The sequence below is a fragment of the Mauremys mutica genome, chromosome 18 (genome assembly GCF_020497125.1).
Source record: "Mauremys mutica isolate MM-2020 ecotype Southern chromosome 18, ASM2049712v1, whole genome shotgun sequence".
Taxonomy (NCBI): Eukaryota; Metazoa; Chordata; order Testudines; family Geoemydidae; genus Mauremys; species Mauremys mutica.
Window position 1 is genome coordinate 11674848 of NC_059089.1, and position 24341 is coordinate 11699188.

Consider the following 24341-nt stretch of genomic DNA (forward strand, 5'->3'; position numbering starts at 1 on the left):
CGTCGGATGGGCCACGCCCTGCAATGCAGCCAAGCCTCAAGGCTTTGGACGGTCTAACCCAGCAGGGATGCCAGCTCCACTCCCTCAGCAACCGCTTAGTCCCCCAGCTAGGGTGACAAGACAGCAAGTGTGAAAAATCAGCACGGGGGTGGGGGGGGGTAATAGGAGCCTATATAAGAAAAAGACCCAAAAATCAGGACTGACCCTATAAAATCGGGACATCTGGTCGCCCTACCCCCAATCCTGAGTAATCTCAATCCATTCAGGAGGGTGATCTGGAGACTCCAAACCATCCCCCTTCTGGCTGGGGCCAGGTTATTGCGGGAGAAGCAGCCGTGCAGCTCCGGGCCGGGGGACCCCTCTCGCCCTCACCTGGACCTCGTTGCCACAGAGCATGTCCCAGGTGCCGTACTGCTCCTTCGACTGCCGGTACATGCGGACGGCATCCGTAAAGGCTGGGGCCTCCACCTTGGAGTCCTCTGGGATCCCTGAAGGAGAGAGAGGTTCTTTAGGCTCAGGGAGGGGGGTGGCAGAGAGGAAACCACAGCAGATTTTCCTGTGATGCACTCACAGCTTCGGTTACATTTTTGTCCTTCACGTTAGTTCTACATTCTCTTCCCCAGCCGTGACTCACGCTGACAGGGATGGCAGCCCTTGCAGGGAGCTCACAGCCAGCGAGCGGACACAATTCCCTGGGGCTGGAGTAGCGTGAGCTCCCCGCTCCAGCCACAGCGGCAAAGCACCTTCAGAGGCCAATAGTGCTATTTAAGGCTCATTGAGACGGGCCTGGACCAAAACCCCAGATCCAAATACCCCCAAAAGCCCTGGGGACATTTCAGATCCGGAGCTAAAATGCAGCTGCCTAGTATTGTTCCCCGTACTGCCTCCGAGTGGGAAGAGAATCGATATAGGGCATCACACAACATCGCCATCGTCATTTGACCAGGGGGATCCCACAGCACATAAAAGGGGGGAAGGGGAGAAAGAAGGTGCCTGGGCCTCGCCAGAAAGTTTTCCTATTGGCATCAAGTAACTACCCACCCAGCCCGCCCCAGGAGAGCTCTCCCGAGGCTCAGGGTTAGACAGACACCTGGAGCACTGGGGAGCGCAAGCCCCAGGAAGTGAGGTCGAAAGGAAATTAATGACTGATCATGGGGAGGCAGGGAGGGAAAGGAGAGAGTGGTTAAAAAGAAAAAAAAAAGTATGAGGCAATGGATGAGTCATGGGCAGCATGAGGTTCCCAGCCAAACCCAGTGTGGGGAGGTGGGGACACCGGCTGCAGTGCAGCCTGCTCCACTCCCACTGAGATTTCAGCCCCATGAGTCACAGCCGCACACACCACAGTGCAGACCACGGGACGGGAAGAGGACTAGTTGACAGGGGGTGGGGTGGCAGGGAGGTGGCAGCTTTTTGCATGACCTCCCCCCTCCCTGGAAGCCAGAAGCCCCATCTGTAGCTGGCTGTCCATGCAGGGAAGGGACCGGGCTGCACCAGCAGCTGGGGTGGTTAACGGGGGGTTAGCTGGCCTTGGAGAGGTACCAGGCTGGGGCCAGAGAGTTCTGGGTTTGCATAACCCATTGCAACACTCAGATACCCAAGAAGAGGTGGTGCTGGCGTGAACCTTTCCAGAGCCATTGAACGATGCTCCAAGCCCCGGAGCTGTGGAAGGCAAGAGAAGCGAGGGGGCCGGGGGCACAAATTGGCTGGGTGCCAAGCATCCCATGCCAAGTACAGGGGTCCCATTAACCCTGCCCTGCCTCCAGCCTCTCTGCAGTCTGCACTGGGATCTGCAAGTCTGGAACGCACATGCTGGGAAGTGGAGCGGGGGGGAGTTCACCTCTGAGTAGCAAAGACGCCGGATGCCTGATGCACTAGACTGCATGTGGACTTCCCTTCTGGCTGCCTTGGCCAGCGGTAGAAGGAATGCAGGATGTGACTGGGATTCAGCACAAAGTCTGGGTCTCTGCAGTCTCCTGCCAGGCAGAGCTGAGCCTCCCAGTGCTTGCTGCAAGCCGGCTCTGCTTGTGTGAAATCCTGAAAAGCAGCCTCCCTCCCTCCCTCCTACTCTGCCCCCTCGGCATCGTGTGCAAGTTACAGATGCCACAGCATGGAATCCAGGCAGCCACAGACGCAGCCGAGGGATTCTTAGGGCAGCCGAACTGGGGAAAGGACCAGAGGCCACAGCTAGGGAAATGGAGGAGGAGAGGATAAAATAACTCCTGTGTAGATCGAAGGAAACGAACGCACAGAAACGCGAAATGCAGACCAGCCACTCCCACCTGACAATACGCGGAGCAGCAGCAGCTTCCCGAGTGCTAAGGCAGAGGCTAGGACCTCGGCCAAGAAGAGGAGCCAGCGTAGTGTCAGTTCAGTAGTACCGGACGTTCGTGCGTAGTGCCCAGGTGTTCCCGGCACTTTTCACGGAGACTAGAGCAGCAGGGTAGAATCCTGGCCCCACAGAAGTCAGCGGGAGAAATCCTAGCGGTGCTAAAGTCAGCCTCTGCCCCAAGAAGCATACACTGAGTACCCAATAAAGCCTTTAATCAGGGGCAGGAAACACTTGCCCTGGCAAGACCGGCGTGTGTGTGTGTGTGTGTGTGTGTGAAGAAAACTCAGACTTTAAAGGCCAGAAGGGACCATCACAATCATCTAGTCTGACCTCCTGCACATCGCAGGCCACAGAACCTCACCCACCCACTCCTGTAATAGACCCCTAACCTCTGGCGGAGTTACTGGAGTCCTTAAATATTGATTTAAAGACTTCAAGTTATATTTACTCGTGTTCAGACAAGCAAGTGACCCGTGCCCCATGCTACAGAGGAAGTCGAAACCCCCTCCCTCCCCCCCCACCCCACCAGGGTCTCTGCCACTCTGATCTGGGGGAAAATCCCTTCCCAACCCCAAATATGGCGATCAGTTAAGAGGAATCAGCCTCCCTAGGGATACAGATATCTGAGCACCCAGATGGATCTCAATGGATGTGGATTCAGATACTATGACAGAGTCAAAGTGCATTAGTGTCCTACGTGGTTTCTAAAGTACTCTCAGACCAGAAACTCCAAGTCCCCAGCCTTGCTGTGATACCCACAGACACGGGTTTGGAACAGAACCAAACTACAACAGTTTCCAACATGTTACTGCTTCATATAGCACATCCCCTTCAGGACTCTGCTCCTGCAGCCACCAGCAGCCCTGAGCTGGAATAGAGCCCCATCGGTTTCGATCTAGATTGGGAGGCCGTGTTCCTAGGGCTAGAGCACTGGGCTGGGTTTATTCCTGGCACAGACACTGGCCTGCTAGGGGACTTTGGGCAAGTCAATTCAACTCCCCGCCTCAGTTTCCCCATCTGTAAAATGGGGATATTGATACTGACCTCCTTCGTAAAGCGCTTTGAGATCTACTGATCAAGAGAGCTATATAAGAGCTGAAAATTATTATTTCACAAAGCCAGGCCATCACTGTTAAGGCCCTACCAATTTCACGGCCATGAAAAATGCATCAGGGACCGTGAAATAAGCCCTTCACCAGGAAATCTGATCTCCCTGTGCTGCTGGGAGCAACCCAGCCGAGGGCTCCTAGCTGCGAGTTCCAGCCAGGCTGGGGAAGGACAGGACTTGTCCTTCCCCTGCATGGCTGCTCTCGGGGGCGGGGGGGAGGAAATCAGACCCACCTCTGGGTGCCTCCCCATGCTGTGGGAAGCTCTGGCGTTGGGCAGCAGCCCCAGAGGTTCCTGCAGCCGGAGGAGGCTTGTGGAGGTGGGTCTGATCTCCCCCCGAGAGTGCAGGGGAAGGACAAGTCCTGTCCTTCCCCAGCCTGGCCAGGACTAGCAGCTAGGAGCCCTCAGCTGGGCCAGATCAGGCCCAGCTCCATGAACCTCCTGTGGCTGCAGGAAGCTCAGCAGCTGCTGCTTTCAGATCCCAGCTCTGAAGGCAACACAGAAGTGAGGGTGGCAATCCCATGACCCCCCTATAACAGGTTTGTGACACACACACCCCCCCCATGGTGGCCCCCTTTTGGGTTGAGGCCCCTGCAGTTATAACAGCCTGAAATTTCAGATTTAAACATCAAAAAACGTGAAATTTACCAATTTTCCAATCCTATGGCCGTGAAATTGACCTGAATGGACCCTGACTTTGGTAGGGCCCTAGGCATTGTGCTATCTGGGTGATGCTCTTATTACAAGCAACCAAGAAATGCTCAGGCCAAGATTATTCCTTTGGGTGGTCACAACAGCAGCAGTATCTTCTGCGAGGATACAGCCAGGCACCTGTTCCACTGTTACTACTGGGGTGGGGCGGGGGGGTGGGGCGATTGCTAAATCCACTGAAACAGTTCAGAGCAAATGAAAGCAAATTCCTTCTAAGTGTTTTGAAGCAACAACTGTTTTAAACAGAAGAATGCAAAAGGAGGTCAGTTTTATATTAATTTAGTAGCAAAAAAAAAATTCCTAAAAATCTTTCAAGTTAGACTCCACTGGCCCTCATCATCTCTAAAGTTTGACTTTAATTTAAAAGTCCCTACATAAAAACGGCAAGTACTCAATGCATCCTACTCCTCGGGTGTCAGACCTACCTGCAAAAACCAGTTTATTTACTTTTCATTCCGGTTAGCCCTGCAGCGCCTGGAAGAGCCAGCCGGATGCTCGTGTGACTCATGCATCTGACACCAAAATTGCTAACTAAGCAGCTACTGCAGAATCTCTGTTGCGATCTGTAAGCCAGGGAGAACCTAGCTGTATATTCACACCCCAGGAAGCGCATGATGGGTTGGCAGTTAAGAGGGGGAAAAAGAAATCACAAGGCATTTTTGCTTGTGTGCCGAATATTTCTCTGGAGCGTGGGCAGCACAAACATGGGAAACCACAATGCCAGTTTTTAATCAAGGGAATTTCAAGATAATCTTATTGAAACGCGCTAAAAGATTTAAGACCATAAGGGACCATTATAATCATGTCGTCTGATCTCCTGCAGAGGACTGACTGGAGACCCTCCCCAGTAGGGTGACCAGACAGCAAATGTGAAAAATGGGGACGGGGGTAATAGGAGCCGATATAAGAAAAAGACCCAAAAATCAGGACTGTCCCTATAAAATCGGGACATCTGGTCACCCTACCCCCCCAGGGAGTCCTGGGCTATCTCCTTTAGAAAGTCGTTCTGTTACTGGAATCTTTGGTTTTATTTGTCATAAAGCCAGGTCACCGATGCAGCTGTGGCATGTTTAAACGTGCGCCCCTTTAACACCAGAGTTTTTCAGGGCAGGGACTTCCTAGTTCCAAAGCCTGTTTGGGGACAGACGTCTGAGAGGAGAGCAGGTCAAGGCAGAGCTGGTGATTTCTGCCTGTCAGCCAAACCAGGACACCCAGAACGGTGTTTAGCATAAACAGCAACACAGCAGGGTAATGCACTAACTAGCCTCTCCCTTCCAGTGACTGAGGTTCACAACACAATATAGATCAGCAGCGAAGCAAGCTGGACGGGCATCTGCCTACTCCCCCACGTGGGTGTTTGGCCCAGGTGAGCGCAAGTGGCAATCTGACCAGGAACAGAGTAGCCAGGGACACGGTGCATCAGAAAGCTGGACGAGGCTGAGGAAGCGTGTGCAGCACCTGTTCAGAAAGTGCTGTGTTCCAAGCAGCAGCAGCCTTCCAGGTAGAATGTGCTAATTCGCCCCAAAGAATGCTGGGTAAAAGTGATCCCCTTCCATTGGGTAGCTTCCACCTCCAGGCAGATTTTACTCCTGCTGCGGCCAGGGCCACCCAAAGGCCTCTGGGGGCCTGGGGCAGAATTTGAATTGAGACCACTTCCCCCTGCACAAGTCAAAAACATTACTGCTGATGGGATACCCGGAGGGGCGGGGGGAGTTGCAGAGAAAGACCCCCCAGCACGCACCCTACACTGGTGGCTCCTGTCCCATGGGGCTAGCCTCAGGTCCCGCTCTGCAACCTGGCACATGGTGTCACACTGCCACTCAGGTTTGGCTTGGCCCCGTGCACCAGGCCGCAATGCCACACATTCAAATTTGGCCCAGCGGCTCTTCATCATGACAGGACAAAAGGATGTTCTGGTCAAACCTGCGTGGTGCTGCAATCCAAGCACCAGGTCGCAACGCCACTTGGTTTGGGGACCCTCTCAATGGCAAACGGCCCCCCCTTTTTGTCCCGCACCCAACCCCGGCCAGCTCTGGCTGCAGCTAAGTAAATGTGGAGTAAGACCGACCCTCTCCTCCAGCCCGAGGTCTGTAAGTAACCCTCCTGCACTGGTAAGGGCCAGAAACAGGTTTGATGGGGGGTATGGCTAAGCAGAGCTGGGTGGGGTTTTTCCCCCATCTCACAAAAATCTGAGATTTTGAAAATCTCTGCCATGGATGACGATAAAAGTCAAAAATATAAAAAATTTTCAAATGAAAAAATCCTAAGAAGCTTGGTTGGAGTTAATCAGAAGGTTTCTTTTAGATCATTTCTGCAAAAAACCCTGTTTTTGACCCTTTCACATTCAGAATTTTTGTTTTGCTGTAAATGAACTTCAATTTCCGAACAAAAAGCAGTCTTGAACCAGAAAAGTGGATTTTTTTTTTAATTTCAAAAGCATCAAGAGACGATTTCCCAACTTTTTCAACTAAAGGAAGTTCATCAAAACAGACCCTTTCCTGCAAGACGGTTCAGTCTTGACAAATGTGCATTTTTGGACGAAAAATGCTTCAGGCCAAAATCAGCTCTATAGACAAGATTGCCAGCAGCCCCTCCCCACCACTCAGCCAGGATCTTACTGCTGGCTGCCTCACAACAGAGGGTCGGTTTTGTTTCTATTAAGATTGCCCAGACCAGGGTGGAATAAATGATTAAAGAAAAAAAATCCCCTCATTGTTACTAATGGGGAACAGTTCCTCTTTCGTTAGCAGCTGCTAATTATAGATCTTGGTCTCTCTCCAGCTGTGTTTTTGTGTCTGGCTGGCAATTTCCCCTAAATCAAGGGAAAGTGGTAAAAGCCCAGGATAACGTAGGGGTGTGCGCATGCGTGCGGAACAGGGGAACGAACGCCAGGTCATGTAGCTGGATGGGCTTGCGGATTAAATCAGAGCAGGCCCAACTTAGGCCTTGCAGGCCAAGCCTATATCCAAAGTCTGCAGCTCCAACAGCTCCTTGTCCAGGACACAAGTTTACTAGCTCTGGTCATCGGAGATCTCCAAGCACTATGAGGAACTAGGGTGACCAGATGTCCCAATTTTATAGGGACAGTCCTGATTTTTGGGTCTTTGTCTTATATAGGCTCTTATTACCCTCCACCCTCTGTCTCGATTTTTCACACTTCCTGTCTGGTCACCCTATGAGGAACTCTAAGGCCCTTGCCTTTGAAGTAGGCCAGGCTGATCGGACCTAGGACAATGCTGCCTGCTGTCCGCCTCCACCACCACCCCAGTTACGTACCCACCAGCGATGGAAATTCTTCACTGTGGGGCTGGACTAGGGAGGTGGTATCAAGCTGTCCGAGCACAGCAGTTAATGAGCAGTGATTACAAAGACAGCAACGCACCTGCCTGGCCAGCTAGCTCCCCGATGTTCCCTTCTTGCCCTTCCACTTCCCTCTTGGCTCAGGGCCCCGAGAGATACCAGGGAACAGAAGGCCTTGGTCACTCGGGCAGAGCATGAAGAGCAGCACTAGGTGGGAAAGGAATTCCAGGGTGGGGTGTGTGTGATACGGGTTGACAACGCTCTAGTCACGTAAAACCGAACACCCTAGCCCCGCCCCTGCCCTGAGGCCCCGCCCCTGCCCCGAGGCCCCGCCCCCCGCTCACTCCATTCCCCCTCCCTCGCTGGCTCGCTCGCCCCCCACCTTCACTGGGCTGGGGCAGGGGCTTAGGGTGTGGCTGCGGGCTCCGGCTGGGGGTGCAGACTCTGGGGTGGGATGGGAATGAGGGGTTTGGAATGTGGGAGGGGGCTGTCGGTTGAGGCGGGCGTTGGGGTGTGGAAGGGGGTGAGGGCTCTGGGCTGGGGATGAGGGGGTTGCGGTGCAGGAGGAGGCTCCAGCCTGGGGCTGAGGGATTCAGAGTGTGGGAGGGGGCTGCAGGTTGAGGCAGGGGGTTGAGGTGCAGGAGGAGGTGATGGTTCTAGGAGGGGGCTGGGGCTGAGGGATTCGGGGTATGGGAGGGGGCTGCAGGTTGAGGTGCAGGAGGAGGTGATGGTTCTAGGAGGGGCTGGGGCTGAGGGATTCGGAGTGTGGGAGGGGGCTGCAGGTTGAGGTGCAGGAGGAGGTGATGGTTCTAGGAGGGGGCTGGGGTTGAAGGGTTCAGGGTGTGGGAGGGGGCTGGGGAAAGGGGGTGGAGTTCAGAGGGGGTGTGAGGGCTCTGGGCTGGGGCCAGGGATGAGGAATTTGAGGTGCAGGAGGGAGCTCCAGGTTTGGGGGGAGGCTCAGGGCTGGGGCAGGGTGTTGAGATGCAGACTTACCTCAGGCGGCTCCCGGTCAGCGGGGCTAAGGCAGGCTGCCTGCCTGTCCTGACATCGCATTGTGCATGCCCTGGAAGCAGCCAGCAGGTCCAGTGCTAGTAGGCTGGGGGGCCAGGAGGCTCCATGCACCGATGTAACCCACAGGCACCGCCCCACCCCCAGCTCCCATTGGCTGGAGTGTGGAGCCAGTGTTCGGGGCAAGGGCAGCGCGCAGAGCCCCATGGCCCCTCAGCCTAGGAGCCGGACCTGCTGGCCGCTTCCAGGGCTCAGCGCAGTGCCAGGACAAGTAGGCACTAGCCTGCCTTAGCACTGCAGCATTGCCAGGGTCCCTTTCCGACTGGGTGTTCTGGTGGAAACCCGGACACCTGGTCACCCTAGGTGTGACTGATGGCTTTCCCCCTGCAGAGCTGCTTAATGAGCAGCAACTTCCAGCCTGGCCCCAGGAGGAAACACCAAGAGAGAGGGTGAGCGCGGGAAGGGTGTGGAGAGATGCATGTAAACGCCATAATGTGCCTATGGCAGCAGGGCCTCACCCCACGCACAGCCCTGCCAGCTCCCCATTCCCAACCTGCAGAGGCCTGTGACGGAGCTAAGCTCTGCCCTGCAGGGACCTGTTGGAGCATGAACAGGGGGGAGCTGGGATGGAAATTTTAAAAAGCAGCTAATATCTGCTGAGTCAAGGGAGCGGGGAAAGGAGCTGCTGCTGCTCTGAGCACCTCCATCCCTGGCAGATTATCACAGGCAAGTGCCATGAGACACCAGTGAGGATTACAAGAGTTGAAATCTGACCCACAATGTCTTAAAGGGAAAGGGGCCTGTTTGTTCAGCTAAGCCTGGAAAGCTGACGATTTTGTTCTGGCAACTGGCAGACAGACAGAGCTGCAGTAGCTCTCACGTGAGCCCAGAAGCAAGTGCACTGGTGGCCGAGCACAGGCCTGGGAGATCTAATCTCAGCTCCAGCACCCGTTTGCAGTGGGGCCCCGTTGGGCAAAGCCATTTCATTAGTTGTATCATGGCCGTCCTGAGATCCCCAGTGTGCTGGGCGCTGTGCGTAAGAGACCGTGCTTACACGAGCGGACAATCTAAGCAGACAAAGGGAGGGAGGGAAAAACCAGAGCCACAGGCAGGGGAGTGACTTGCCCAGAATTGCACAGCAGGTCATTGGCAGAGCTGGGAACAGAGCCCAGATCACCGGGATCCCAGTGCAGTTCCTCATTGGCTAGGCCATACCGCCCCTCCCGGCCCGGCCGTACTGCTCCTCCCATCCCACCATCTTCTGGAAGAGGAACAAGTGTCTGAATCCTGCGTGCGACTCCCCAGCCTGCCCAGGAGCTCCGCTGAGAGGAGTCCTCTGCTGCTGAAAACAGCTAAAATCAAATTAATGCTATTTAGTGCCTAGTTACAGTTCTCCTAGTGATGGGGAATTTCAGGACTCCTGGAGGTGGGTGCGAATCTCGCTCCAAGTAAAGGGATGTTACTTGCAGCCCTCTGGCAGCCAGACCTCAGGTGGGGTGGGCAACTGTTTGAAACAATGGGGACACTCCTGCAGTTTAGACTGGAAGCTCTTTGGGTCAGAGACCATCACCAGGCGCGTTTCTCTGTCCTGGCATTCTCCCATATAAATACACCTATTGCAACGTGTTTGACACCAATAGACCCTCTACCAAAACAAGACACCTCCACTACACACGCTTCTCCCTTCGTGGAGAAGACAAGAGAACGAACACGTGACAGATGCGTAGTCACATAACTTGCTGCACTGCTGGTAGGTGCTCAGATACTACGGTGATGGGCACGGCATAAAAACCTTCATGGAGTAAAACCGGGACAGCACCTGGCTGGCTGGCGGGCGGCTCTGTAGAGAGTTTTATATGCTACCATGAGGCTAAAGGGCTCAGTGCTGCTGGAGGTAGCTACTTGTGTGTGAGGCAAGAAACAGAGGCCCTGACCACCAAGGGTCATTAAGGATCGAGCAAGGTTTACAAGTAGGGGGCACTGGTTCTGGCTGAACGATCTATAGCAGAGGTGCCCAGACTGTGGGGAGCGGAGGAACGTTTGGAGGGGGTGCGGCGAGTCCTCACCAGTGGCAGGAAGGGAGCCCCTCCCAGCCCGACACCACTCCCAGTTCTGCTCCGGTCCCGCTCACAGCTCTGCATGTGGTCCCAATCCCACACCCGCCCCCAGCTGCAGCCCCCTTATCCCTCTCCATGGCCCTGCTCCTGCCCCTGGGAACCCTGGCCCCGCTCCTAGCCCTGGCTCCAGGGGGCCATAACCCTGAAAAGTTCAGGCACCACTGATCTATCGCAAAGCAGGGTTATGTTCTGCCTCCCTGGCTGGCCTCCTCACATTAATCGGCGGAAACACGGTGCTCTCTGCTCACTGGCCTGCAGCCCCTGCTGGTATCGATGTAACACCCACGCTGCGGGGGTGAGATGACGTTAATCCCCGTTCGTGCATAAATTGCAGGGCTGTAAAACGCTTCAAGGCTCGTGAAAGGCGCATGAGCTGCTCCTGACAGCAGCTAATTCAATTACGCAGTAGCACTGATTCTCTGCTGGCCTTTCCAGTCCTCCCAGCAACCACCAGCCCACCCAGCTCCCACTCCCCATCTCCTGAGACTAAGTGCCACGACACCCTGTCAGAGCATGGAGACAGCAGGGAGGTGGGGTGGGGTGGGGAGGGGTAAATGACAGGAAAGTGGCTCTTTAAGACTGAGCTTTGATCACTTTAATTACCCCTTTGGGGGAGAAAAATAATAATTAAATCTGGACGAGCGGCTTGCCTTTAACAAGCGCTTGCCTGGCTGGTTCACACATTGTTGGCTATTGAAACGCTTTGTAACCAAGTGTTCAAACTCCCTCGCAGCGAGCTCTCGCTCCCCTTTCTCAGTTCCCGGGTGATGGGCCCTCAGCACAGGCTCAGGCGCCACATGCAGGGGGGTTCCAGGAAAGAGCACAGAGCCGGTGGCACCTCCAAGCCATTTCTCTCCTGGACTGTAAGCCAAGGACTTCAGTCAACCTCCTCCCCGCCCAGCCCCACCCGGTGCAAGTCAGTCTCTCTCCTCCTGCACTTTAACCCTTCTGGGATCTGAGCTCCATATATCACAGGCCTCACTCCAAAGTCGGTGCCGAAGGGCAGAGGTACCTATGGGCCCCCAAACTCTCCTTGAAGAGGTCCTAGGCCCTTACCAGCTGGTCAGGTTCTGGGGAGAAAGGAAGGAAGGAAGGAAGGAAGGAAGGAAGGAATCGCTCCCTCAAGTCACCCACCAGATTCCTCACCCTGATGCTTACATATATGGAGATATACCTATCTCACAGAACTGGAAGGGACCCCGAAAAGTCATCGAGTCCAGCCCCCTGCCTTCACTAGCAGGACCAAGTACCGATTTTTGCCCCAGATCCCTAAGTGGCCCCCTCAAGATTGAACTCAACGCTGGGTTTAGCAGGCCAGTGAACATAAGAATGGCCGTACCGGGTCAGACCAAAGGTCCATCTAGCCCAGTATCTGTCTACCAACAGTGCCAGGTGCCCCAGAGGGAGTGAACCTAACAGGCAATGATCAAATGATCTCTCTCCTGCCATCCATCTCTATCCTCTGACGAACAGAGGCTAGGGACACCATTCTTTACCCATCCTGGCTAATAGCCATTTATGGACTTCACCACCATGAATTTATCCAGTTCTCTTTTAAACACTGTTATAGTCCTAGCCTTCACAACCTCCTCAGGCAAGGAGTTCCACAAGTTGACTGCGCGCTTGTGAAGAAGAACTTCCTTTTATTTGTTTTAAACCTGCTGCCTATTAATTTCATTTGGTGACCCCTAGTTCTTGTATTATGGGAATAAATAAATAACTTTTCCTTATCCACTTTCTCAACATCACTCATGATTTTATATACCTCTATCATATCCCCCCTTAGTCTCCTCTTTTCCAAGCTGAAGAGTCCTAGCCTCTTTAATCTCTCCTCATATGGGACCCTCTCCAAACCCCTAATCATTTTAGTTGCCCTTTTCTGACCCTTTTCTAGTGCTAGAAAATCTTTTTTGAGGTGAGGAGACCACATCTGTACACAGTATTCGAGATGTGGGCGTACCAGAGATTTATATAAGGGCAATAATATACTCTCAGTCTTATTCTCTATCCCCTTTTTAATGATTCCTAACATCCTGTTTGCTTTTTTGACCGCCTCTGCACACTGCGCGGACAGTGCTCAAACCACTGAGCTATTCCCCCCGCCCCCCCTTAACAATGCCATTCACTATCTGGACCTCACAGGGGTTTGTTTTGTTTTGTTTTTAAAAACATCCTCACAGTCTGGAGTCCAGACAATGGCAGGCCAACTAGTCCTGCTTTCTCCTCTGACTCTCACCCCGTCCACAGCTCCTGAGGTCACCTGCCAAGGGAAAGATGGCTGGTCTGGACAATGAAGTGCAGAATTCCATGTGGTTCGGCTCCTGTCTGAGCACGGGATGCTCCGGGACCTAGTCCTGGCATCCCCTAGGGCAGCTGGTCTAGTTTGCAGATGCCTTAAGCTGTGCTCAGTACACCCTGAAAAGGCCGCCAAGGTCCTAGTGATTGTGCGGCTCTGGCAACAACAGGGTAGCTGCCCCATTTGTGCCCTGGCCTTTCATCCCTACCCTCTGGATCTTACCGGTTGCCACCCAGATTTTGGACCTTTCACTGTGTCCAACTTCAGATCAAAAGTGCTGAGTGAAAAGGTGGGTGGGTCCTTTCTGGCATGAAAAGCACATGAGATTCTGCCATCTGAAGCCATTCAGGCTCTGCATGAATCCAGCTTGCTCTCCCAAAGCAGCGTTAACTCTGCAGAGCAGACAGGAATGAAAGTAGTAACATCCCATCCACCTTATTGTAGCCAATCGAGTCAGCAGAGATGGTTTTTAATAGACAGTGGCAGATCAGATGAGTAACAAGGGGCCCCTATCAGTGTCACTGTTTAGACCAGGCTCTCACGTAAAGTGTATTTCCATTAATGAGGCTTTCAGAGATCCTGCTAAATCCTGAGCCACGAGACCCACCCCATCCAACTTTGTCTCAAGTGAGAAAACGGCCAGTTCATCCGAAGCAGCAGCACATGCAAGCTGCTATCACAGGGCAACTGGAAGAATCCAGAAACATGCCGGCCAGCCTCTGATGCCTACGTGACAGTTTTGGAAGGAGCGTATTCCCTTTAGAAACAGTTTTGCTTATGAAGGTGTTTTCTCAAGGTCACTGGGGACATTCGCATGAAGATACCAGGTTTAACTTGTGCCAGATCTGCCGACTTACCCGATCTCTCTCCCACACCCATTTTCATCTTCTGTTAGCACTGCAGACCCAATGCAGCTACAGGGGAGAGTGATCGATTTCATCTGGGCTCAGGGATCAACCCCCTCCTGTCCAACAACCAAAACCAACCCACCACCCTCCCTCAAGCAAAGTTTTACCCCAGAGGAGAGGAACCCGAGACTCCATAGAGCCCACTAGGGACTTGGTTACGGCTCTCGATTTTACACGGAGGATGCTCAGGTACTGCAGTGTTGGGCAGCCATATGGAATGACCCAGTAAGTTCAAATTCTTACACCATCGAGACTGCAAGCATGCCCCAACAGATTGAACACAGACATGGCCGGAAGGGTCTTTATTAGCACGAGGAAGCCAGCCCCCGGCTTGACTCAGCTCTCAGGATTACTGATTTAGATTGCAGTATCACCCAGGAGGGCCAGGCGTGGCCCAGAACCTCATGCACTGCGCGTTGAATGCATACACAAGGATACACGCGCAGGACGGCCATTTAGCAAACACAAAGTGCTTTACTTTTAAGCACAGCCTGTTTGACACAGAAACAGCAGAGACACAAAGAAGCTTGGAACCCCCCCACATCCCCCATGGCATTTCCTAAGAGGATCGCTTCTCGGGGCCAGAGGACACTTGGGGAGGGAACAGTTCTGATCGTGCATGTATTGCTAGTAACACCACAACATTCACAGCTTCCCGGGGGCAGGGGACGGGGAAGGAGGAGACCAAGGTGCACAAGGTCCAATCTCTCGGTAGGAGGCCGCAAGCCCCGCACTTACCATTGTTGCAGTGACGCACGCAGTCCTGGAACACCGCTCGCCATTTGTCCTGCTCCTTCCCGGTCATCACGCAGAAGTAGTAGTGACGGGAGTACGGGTGCCAAAGGATGAGAGGAAACTGGGTGGGGCACTTGAGGATCGGGGCATTGCCGGATTTGGGGGCTGTCCCTGGTGAAAGAAGAAAGAGATTCCAGCACAGGCCCGTGACGCGAGGGAACACTGGTTGGAACGGGCTGGGCAGGTGGTCCACACTCTGGATCCAAAGGCAAGGCCTGGGTGAAAGGTGTCAGACTGAGTGCCCCGGAGATGGACGGCCTCAACAGCCTGACCACAGAGTGGCTTCCTGCACTGCCCTGCTACGGGGGCAGTGCAGACCTGTCATATGGGACCTAAGGGGAGGCCACTCTCCAGGGGCCATTCAGCCGCTGCGGAGACTGCCGGCAAGAGGCCAGTTAGCTCTAAGTGGGTGCTACTGGACCAGATTCTCTCTCAGTCTCACAAAGCCCTGCCCATATCATGCTGCATTTTAATCCAAGGGGGAATATTTCCTCTCATCTCGTTACTTCCAAGGGCATGGCAACGAGGCCTCCATCTAGATCTGCCTGCAGAACAGCTCCACCGGAGCTTTGATGAACCAGGGTCAGTGGCATTCCTAAACCGGCTGCCCCAAACTAAGATTGAATGAGGGGGGTATTTGACAGCAGCCTTCAATTACTTGTGGTGGCAGATGACAGCACAAGGAGCAATGGTCTCAAGTTGCAGTGGGGGAGGTCCAGGTTGGATATTAGGAAACACTATTTCACTAGGAGGGTGGTGAAGCACTGGAATGGGTTACCTAGGGAGGTGGTGGAATCTCCTTCCTTAGAGGTTTTTAAGGTCAGGCTTGACAAAGCCCTGGCTGGGATGATTTAGTTGGTGTTGGCCCTGCTTTGAGCAGGGGGTTGGACTAGATGACCTCCTGAGGTCTCTTCCAACCCTGATATTCTCTGATTCTAAGATATGTACTTGCCCCAGTCTCCATGTGCTCCAGAACTAGCTCTGGAGACATCCCAAACCATCCCCCACCTCCCTTTCGCCTGAAGTCGAGGTGGTGACCCAAACCACCCTTCCAGTTCTCAGGAAGCATCACAGCAACGTGGTCGCCCACTGGAAAAGCAGAAGGGAGTGACAGGCCAAAACCGAGGGGGCAGCTCCACTGCAAACCACGAGTGGAGTGGCCAAAAGGAACAGCCGCAGGGAGCTTGAAGGAGCAGCTGAAGGGCCCATGGCATGGTGCCACTGGATGACAGATCACATGAAGACTTGTTTTAGCTGCCGCGGAGGGACGGGTGATGGGCACGCTGCGTTCCCACCTGGGATCACCAGAGGAGAAGGAAGCAGTAGGGGAAGCACCCACATCTGGCAGAAAGAAAACCAACCAACCAGAAGCAGATTTCCTGCTGGGGCGTTTAAGAGTCCCTTCAACAAGGTCAAACCCTTGAGGGTAGCGCTTGCCTGACAGCGAAGAGGACGGGAGGGTCTCAGCCTGTGGGCTGAGAACACGTCTGCACTGTCTCTGTAACACAGCATTTAGATGCAACCTGCAAACACTTTTCACAGCAAGGGCAATATAGCCCAGGGTCCTGGCCCCATAACCACCAGCTCCTCCACCTGTTTTAGGGACACAGGTTCAATCCACATGGGGTTGATCACTGGCCCGAATCCAGTGCCCCCAACCAAACCCCGATATGCCTTTAGGAGAGAAGCAGAACCCGGCCATAGCGCATTGCGCTCTGAGGTGAGGAGAAACTGCAGAGCCTTGCAATTTGGCAGGCTGCTCAAGGAGTTTTATGCCTTATACAATGGAACCCTCCAGATGGCTGCATCTGTCCTGCCCTCTGTACCAACCACTGCCCACTCAGGCGGGCTCCCCTGCTGTCCTGGCTCATACGACTCAGAAGGAGGCTCTGTTATCCCATTGGGAACGGGCTATTCCTGGCCAACTTCCTTCAGCCGGACGCCTTTGGAGCCACCCCTGCTCCTGCTGGAATCTTCTCACCCTGCCCCACCCCTGGAGCTATTTTACGCACTGGCGGAAGGACACCTGAATCAGGCTCGGTTTATTTACACACCGCTGTGCTGAGGCATTTTTCCGCAAGACACAGCTCAGTCTGCACCCTGCAGCAGCCGCTCTGCTCTGAAGAGAGGTGTTCCCCCATAGCACCCCTTGGGAAAGAGCCCCTGGAGTGGGAAGGGAACGTGTTTTCGCCAAGGCATGGGGAGGGTTTCTACCAACTCCCAACCCCACAAGCCTGCTCCTTAAAAACTAGGTCATTCCATGCGGTTTTAGAAATCACCAAAGATTAACCTGGTTTTAAAAGTCTGGGGGGGGGCGGGAATCCATGCACATAACCAGAACCAGGACTGCCCAGCGATGCTGCAAGGGGTGGCTAGCAGGGTGGCTCATCTGAGCCAACCAAAGCCAGCTCGTTTCGAGATTGTAGGGGATGAGCTCACAGTGATCAGATATTCAGCATTGCTCAGCTCCCAATCTGCACCTAAGTGCTTTTGAAACCCTGGCACTGAGCCCTTGAAAACCAGCCCTCCCCCCACCCCACCCCCAGCCCTCTCACCGCTTTCCAAACAAGAGAGTGGGAGGAGGAGACTCAGCCAGAGAGGTTTCTCATTTGCTAAGGGAAACGGTTTCAGAGAAATCAAGTGGCCGGCTCTGGAGAGCAGAGGCTAGAAGTGACAGGCTCCCTTCCCGGAAAGGAGCAGAGACAGCACCACAGGGGCCCTGGGGAAATCATCCCAACTGCATTCTCAAGGAGCGGAGCCAGGGAGGGCGAGAAGGCATTTGTGTGGGAGGGAGCCTATGCCATGCAAAGGAGTGTTTGTGTCTGCATGGTACAGCAAGGGACACCAGATGTTTTCTCTCCTCCCTACCTATACTGTGTCTCCCCCCCCCACTTCCTTTGGAGCCACCTCTCCGGCTCCTCTATTCCTCCCCATGAACACTGAAGCCAGGAGCTCGAAAGGGACAAAAAGGGACCAAGATCACATGTATCCATGTCCGCCTCCAGCTCCTGTCCTAGAGATGTTGAAAAGCATTCTGGGATAGCAGGAGACGGGAAACACAGACGTAAGCCAGCCTGGAATAATAGAAGGGCCAACGTACATCACCTGTTCCAGCCCTCCGTTATCCCACCCTCCCCCTTTGCACCCGAACATGCAGAGCACCCGGGAGATGGGGTCATCAACAGGGTGGACATACCTGGTAAACTGCTATTGACAAGCTCAAGATACTGGTCCAGCGAGGTGAGGATTTTGTAGCCGGCGCTGTTGAGGACTATTCGAGGCTGAATCCCTCTGTCATAGGCCTAGAGAGGAAGGAAAGTCAGTCTGTGGGAGCACTTCCCAAAGCTGCTCAGTCCAGGATCCATATCAAGCTCGTGTCTCTGAAACCCTGTAAGGCAAGACCTGTGCCCTGCTCCTCGCCCTCATTTTTGGCAGGGGTTAATGGGCGAAGGCTTGTCCATACAGATCTTCTAGCGTCTGATTCTTGTGACGTGGGTGCGTGTGCGTGGGGACCTACTGTGGATGTGTGAAAGGTAACCAGGTCAGCAGATGCCTGCAGCCTTGCTGGAGGATTGTGATGGGGGAAAGGAAGTGGTTGTCTTTCGATACGTCTCCCACAGAAGTGCAATCAGAGAGACTGCTCCCTGCAGGGGATGTCCCATGCTGGACATCAGTGGGCTCCAGGGCATTCTACTGCATCGGGGAACACGACATCTCAAGCTCAGCCATCCCCATTGGCGAGGGAGTGTCCCAGCGCTCAGGACTGCTCTTCAACTGGTGCAGCAGCCAAAGGAAGCCAAGAAGTTGTTCAAAGCTTCCCTTTAGTTCCCCAGCTCTGTGACTCCAGCCTGGTTACTTAAGTCCATTTCTCAACTGGAGACAGCGGACGTGCTCATGGAGGCCTTGCTCTGAAGCACTAAGTGCACTGAGCGCACTGGCTAAGCGTCATTCATGTGCAAGAGCTGTTTGAACAGCTGTTGCTGAAGGCTCCTCGGCAGGAGGAGAGCTCCTTTAAGGGGTACATTCCCTGGCAGGCGCTACCCGCGCCGAACAGGCCTCCTGGACAAGAACACCCACCCAGCAGAGAGGGAAGGGGAGAGGGGTGGAGAAGCAGTGAGGGCCTCACCAGTTTGTTCTCGTATAGCACTAGGCCGTAGTTGTGTGGCACGACGCTGAAGCGGTTTCGCCACTTCTTGTTTTCCTCCACATACTGGAAGAGGTTCCCCGAGATGATGACGCGGTCCTCCAGAGGCACCTGCACAGAGGGGGAGACACAGCACAGTGAGCGGAGGAGGAAGAGAATTGATGGTACATTGGAGAAACCAAATTCAGGGGAGCCAAACCACGTACGCCAGCTGGGGATCTGGCCTCTGGCCCTTATGCTAAAAAATGCTTAGCTCTTATACTGCATGGCGTTTTCTACCTACAGCTCAAGAGCTAGGTAAGCGTGATCCTCATTTTTTAGAGACAGGGAAGTGGCAGCAGAGAGGCAAAGCGACTTGCCCAAGGTTACACAGCAGGTCAATGGCAGAGCTAGGATAGATCCCAGGTCTCTTGATTCTCTGGAGAAATACTCCAAAGCCTAGAGCTGGAAGAGTCCAGTGGGTGCTAACGAACACCTCAGACATCACACACTTGCCTTCAGAATCCTCATGCTCGTTACAATCCCCCTCCCGCTCCAGAAAAGTGCATCATTCAACTTATTGATCTGTATCACAGTAGTGCCTACACCCCAATACAGATCACATATTATGGTGCAAGGCACTGCACGTAGCAAGAAACTCTCCCTATGTGACCCACAACCCCCTTAATGCCAACTGGCAAGGACATTACAAGAATATGCCGATTCAGGTCCATACATTCTGGTTCACCAAAGAATGTTCATGTGAGGTTTTCAAGGAAAGCCAGGGTCACACTGTAAAATGTATCTAGAGATACTATATAAGGAGTTATGTGTATATATACACTGAAAAGACGTTCTTAGATTCTTATCACAGCAGAAGTGGAGAAACTGGTTTTCTCTCCCACATGAGAGGTTTATTCACTTGTCTCTGTCAGATGTAAATTAAACATTGTAAACTAGGACAGTGGATACCCATTTATATAGGACGTTATTGAAGTCAACAAGGAAGCAGCACAGAAGCAAAACAAGCCCCGGGGTGTTCTCCTGTCTCTGAGCACAGGACAATGAGCTTTGGGGATATAAATAGATGGCAAAGATAACACCCCTCATACTACACCTAGGATGTAAATGGGAAGTGCATTTTCATTCATGAAAACAGGATCTCAGCCAGCTTGGTTGAAGATGCTGCAGCAAGCGTAGGGTGAGATAAACTTCTTTAGACAAGAGTTAAGTTTAATCTCTAGAAAGCACGTTATGGTTTTGTTTTATAGGTAACCCTTTGTTTCCAACTCATTATCTCCCGACTCTTTAGTCTTTGATAATAAACCTATGGCTTTCACTATCAATATATCTCAGTGCTGTGATATTAACCAAGGTGCTGGATCCTGTGTTGACTCTCACAAGCTAGTACGTACAGTGATCTTTTGGGGACCGCAGACCTGGCATTTGTGAGAGCGTTGGGTGGATAAGCGGCTGAACACCACAGGGGAACGCTTCAAAGTGTCTCGGGGACTGGGGCACACCTATTGCCAAGCTGCAAAGCAAAGCGAGGGCTGGCAGAGCCCAGATGAGTGTGCTTGCACGACTAATAGGCTAGTGGTATCACGGAGCTGACACCCAGCAAAGCACAAGCAAGACGCCCTTTTGCTGGAGGCAGGGGGTAGCAAAGGGACTCACAATCCTGGGTACCCCGAAACAGTCAGACCCTACCCAGAAGGATTTATAATCTAACTGCATAAGGCATAGCATTGGAGGTGAACAGATTAGTGGCCTACGGTCACACAGCAGGTCAGTGGTGGGAATAGGAGTCAGGTCATCCTTGTCCCAGTCTGGACAAAGACCCATCCATTGGACTAGGCGGCCTTCAACCTTCTAAGCTTTTTGCCCTGAAAGCTCCTGTGTGTTAGAACTTGTTATGTGAACCCAAACACAGCCTTGCCCAATGATCCGAGAGAATTCACGTCTCAAGGGAATTTTTATGACCCACGGAATATAAACAAGAGCAAAAAGCACTTCTTGCGGAGAGTGTCTCTCTCTCAGTCTTGTAGCCAAGTTCTCAGCAATGAAAGTCAGCAAAAAGGATCAGTATTTAGGAGATATTAGACAGGCGTAAGTGATCTAAATCCACAGACTCTGCCTCCCCCCAGTAATATTTCAGATGGGAAGCTGTGTCACAAAGACTAAGGATCCGTTTTCACTGCAGAGTTAACTCAGGCTCCTGCCACACACAAACCCTCTCAGCTGAGTTTAGGGGGTGCTTTTAAGCAGGCTGGCTGGCCTGGCTGGGGGTGCGGGTTAGAGCTCAGGTTCCACTTTCACTCTGGCTGGCAGCGATGCACCCACTTTGCAGCGAGGACACAGGCTAAGCCATTTGAATGCTGATAATCCACCAATGCCTTCCCGCAATGCCCCCCCTTGTGTCCAGAAGGACAGACAAGTCCTCCCACAATTCACTGGGAACGAATCATACAGCAGCTCAGCTGACTGCAGCACAAAGCACCATGGGATATACCTCCAGCAGTCCTAGCGACACATGGGGAAGCATAGCACCAGTGAGGATGCAGTAACTGATATGGCTTTGCAGGGGGGTTGCTCACACCTAAACTAGGCTAACTCAGTTGCTGATCACATAGAATCATAGAATTCAAGATCAGAAGGGACCATTATGATCATCTAGTCTGACCTCCTGCAAGATGCAGGCCACATAAGCCGATCCACCCACTCCTGAACTAATTCTCTCCCTTGACTCTGCTGTTGAATGCTCCAAATCATGATTTAAAGACTTCAAGTAGCAGATAATCCACCAGCAAGCGACCCCTGCCCCATGCTTCGGAGGAAGGTGAAAAACCTCCAGGGCCACTGCCAATCTACCCTGGAGGAAAATTCCTTCCCGACCCCAAATATGGCGATCAGCTGAACCCCGAGCATGTGGGCAAGACTCTCCAGCCAGACCCTCTGGAAAGGGCTAACAATATCCCAACATTGACCCTTTGTACTAATTACCAGTGTGGCACGTTATTGACCTATTGACTAAACCCGTTATCCTATCATACCATCCCCTCCATAAACTTATCCAGCTTAATCTTAAAGTCATGGAGGTCCTTCGCCCCCACTGTTTCCCTCGGTAGGCTGTTCCAGAATTGCACTCCTCTGATGGTTAGAAACCTTCGTCTAATTTCAAGCCTAAATTTCCTGACTGACAATTTATATCCGTTTGTCCTCGTGTCCACATTAGCACTGAGCTGAAATAATTCCTCTCCTTCCCTGGTATTTATCCCTCTGATATATTTAAAGAGTGCAATCATATCTCCTCTTATCCTTCTTTTGGTTAAGGAAAACAAACCGAGCTCCTCAAGTCTCCTTTCATACGACAGGCTCTCCATTCCTCGGATCATTCTAGTGGCCCTTCTTTGTACCCGTTCCAGTTTGAACGGGAGTTAGGGTTAGGGTTAACTCACCTGAGTTAACCCTACAGTAAGGGATCACCATAAAGGGATGTCTACACTGCACGGTAATCCCAGGGTTAGAACTGAAGTTAGCAGATCATGGGTTTGTTAACCCAGGGCTTGAGCATCTATGCTCATTTGTAACCCCACGTTAGGAAGTTTTGAACCCTGAGACCCAACCTGGGGCTCCAGCATCTACACTGTATTATGCAGGCCCAAGTCCAATCACCCTTATCCCAGACTTCCTAGCGTCCTCCAAAAAATGTGGCAGCCTTAGCCCTTTGTTCGTGGTGCAACATGGGAAAACTTGACTGTCCAGAGGACAAAAAGTTGGTCCATGGGATACTTTTGGCAGACTCCCAGACCCTGAGTCCGAGGGGCTGTATTTACACTGCAAAGCAATAGGCTTGGACCCCCGTGCAGTCCTGGGACCCTGAGTTAAAGCAATGTGTTACACTTGAGCTCAGTTCAAACCCTGGACTTACACTGCAGTGTAGACATAACCTCAATGGTTTGTCCAAAGTCTGTGGCAGAGCAGGGAATTGAACCAGGATCTTCAGAATCCCAAGCTAGCGCTCTAGCCACTGGACCACCATTCAGAGACAGAACAAGTTAAAAAGCAACACCAACTTGGATGCTACTGCTGCTCACGCTCTTTTTCTCTCCCCAGCCTTTTAATATATTCACTAAGTTGTTTTTTTTTAAACAACTTTCTTGTAGGTGTGTCACATGTCAGTGGGAACAAACAACAAGGTAAACTGAGTGGCAAAATATATAGGGCAAAACCAGATCAGCATCCACCAAGACAGACAGAAGTTTTCCTCCGCTCTTTCAGTTCTAGTAATCTGGGTGTTGCCTGTATCAATACTAGGTATAAAATGTCAGATAAAAGTGTAATTGTTAACTTGACAGTGTCCCTTAAAGAGACTTGCCTGTGGTCACACAGCTAGACCAAGGCAGAGCCATAAAAAGAACCCAGGAGTCCTGTTTCCCGTAATCAACATTCCCTCTAGGGTCATTATCCAGGGTTTTATAGCAACAGTAAATAGACTGGCTAATTCAATTTAAAAAAAACCATCATGCAGTTCTACTTTTCCAAGGTACTTGGAAGAAAAGTGCAAGTAGAAAATACAGTTAAGGAGGTGACGAATTCAAGGAGGTGGGTCGATTAATGGTAAGCTAATCATTAGGCAAACAAGTGGGGTTTTCAACAGTAACAAGGATTAAAAGCCCAAGTGGGGAGAGAAGCGCATGGAAACCCAAGGCCTAGTACACAGACTATGCAATAGGACATTCAGCGAGAACACCCCACTGCATACACCCTCCGAACAAGATCCCTCACACCCCCATGCAGGTACTGAGATGAGAAGCTTTTAGGCGGAGCCTCCGTAGTCAGGAGTGAGGAGGTTTCTCTAGCAGGGTGGCTTGTCGCAGTCTGTGCTCAGAGCACCGCCAAACAGCCAGAGCTGCAGAGCCCCTCTGAGGTCAGCCTTGCGCTCACGGGGTGTGGCGTGAATGCGATGCACATGGGTGGTGGCTCTTTAAAAACCAAGTGCTTATTTACAGCAGATGCCCTGTGCAGGCTGAGGCCAGACCCCGCTGGATACAATGTTCAGACAAGCCCTTTGGTGCTGAGGTTGATGTACCAGATCCCCTGGAGAAAGGAGCTGGGTTTCAGTGGTAGCCACCTACAGGACCAGCATGTCAGACTCCAAGCAGTGGAAACCAAGGCAGCCCCTGGGGGAGGAGAGGCTGTCCCAAGGGTCTGAGAGCTACGTCCTAGCATCACTTCCTCATGAATTGTTTCTTCCAAAGATTAATCGCAGCTAGAAGCACTTTCTGGCCTACATTCAAGAGACCCACATTCTACCAGATGTGGCCAGCCCTGCCCTTCCGTCCCCATGGGGCGATCCAATACCCACCAGCATTCAGAGATGCACCGGGAGACAGGGGTCTCGTCGGGACCAAGCAGAAGCCAAGGAGTGGGGAGGAGGGGGCCACGGGCAATGGCTTCTATTGCAACCCCATAATTCTGGACACCTGCTTTCAAAGTAGTCACAGCCCATTTAACATCACTGGTCCTCTTGGGATTATACGAGGAGACCACTAACATCAGCCCCTGCAATCAGCACATACTGACCCCGCCACAGGACATGAGTCACTGTTACAGCCAGTCAGTGTCCATAGACTCCAGTGGCTGC

At 52.6% G+C, this 24341-nt stretch overlaps 1 protein-coding gene across 1 annotated transcript in view; it reads right to left on the reverse strand.

The window, feature by feature from the left end:
- The window catches only part of NIBAN2 (niban apoptosis regulator 2), a 100489-nt gene that overhangs the window by 15538 nt on the left and 60610 nt on the right, over positions 1 to 24341 (reverse strand). The window contains exons 3-6 of the mRNA XM_044992404.1: positions 18698 to 18826; positions 17768 to 17873; positions 14515 to 14682; positions 373 to 488 (exon numbers count right to left, since the gene is read on the reverse strand). Of these exons, the coding sequence (XP_044848339.1) occupies positions 373 to 488; positions 14515 to 14682; positions 17768 to 17873; positions 18698 to 18826 (519 nt within the window). The remainder of the gene's footprint in view (positions 1 to 372; positions 489 to 14514; positions 14683 to 17767; positions 17874 to 18697; positions 18827 to 24341) is intronic.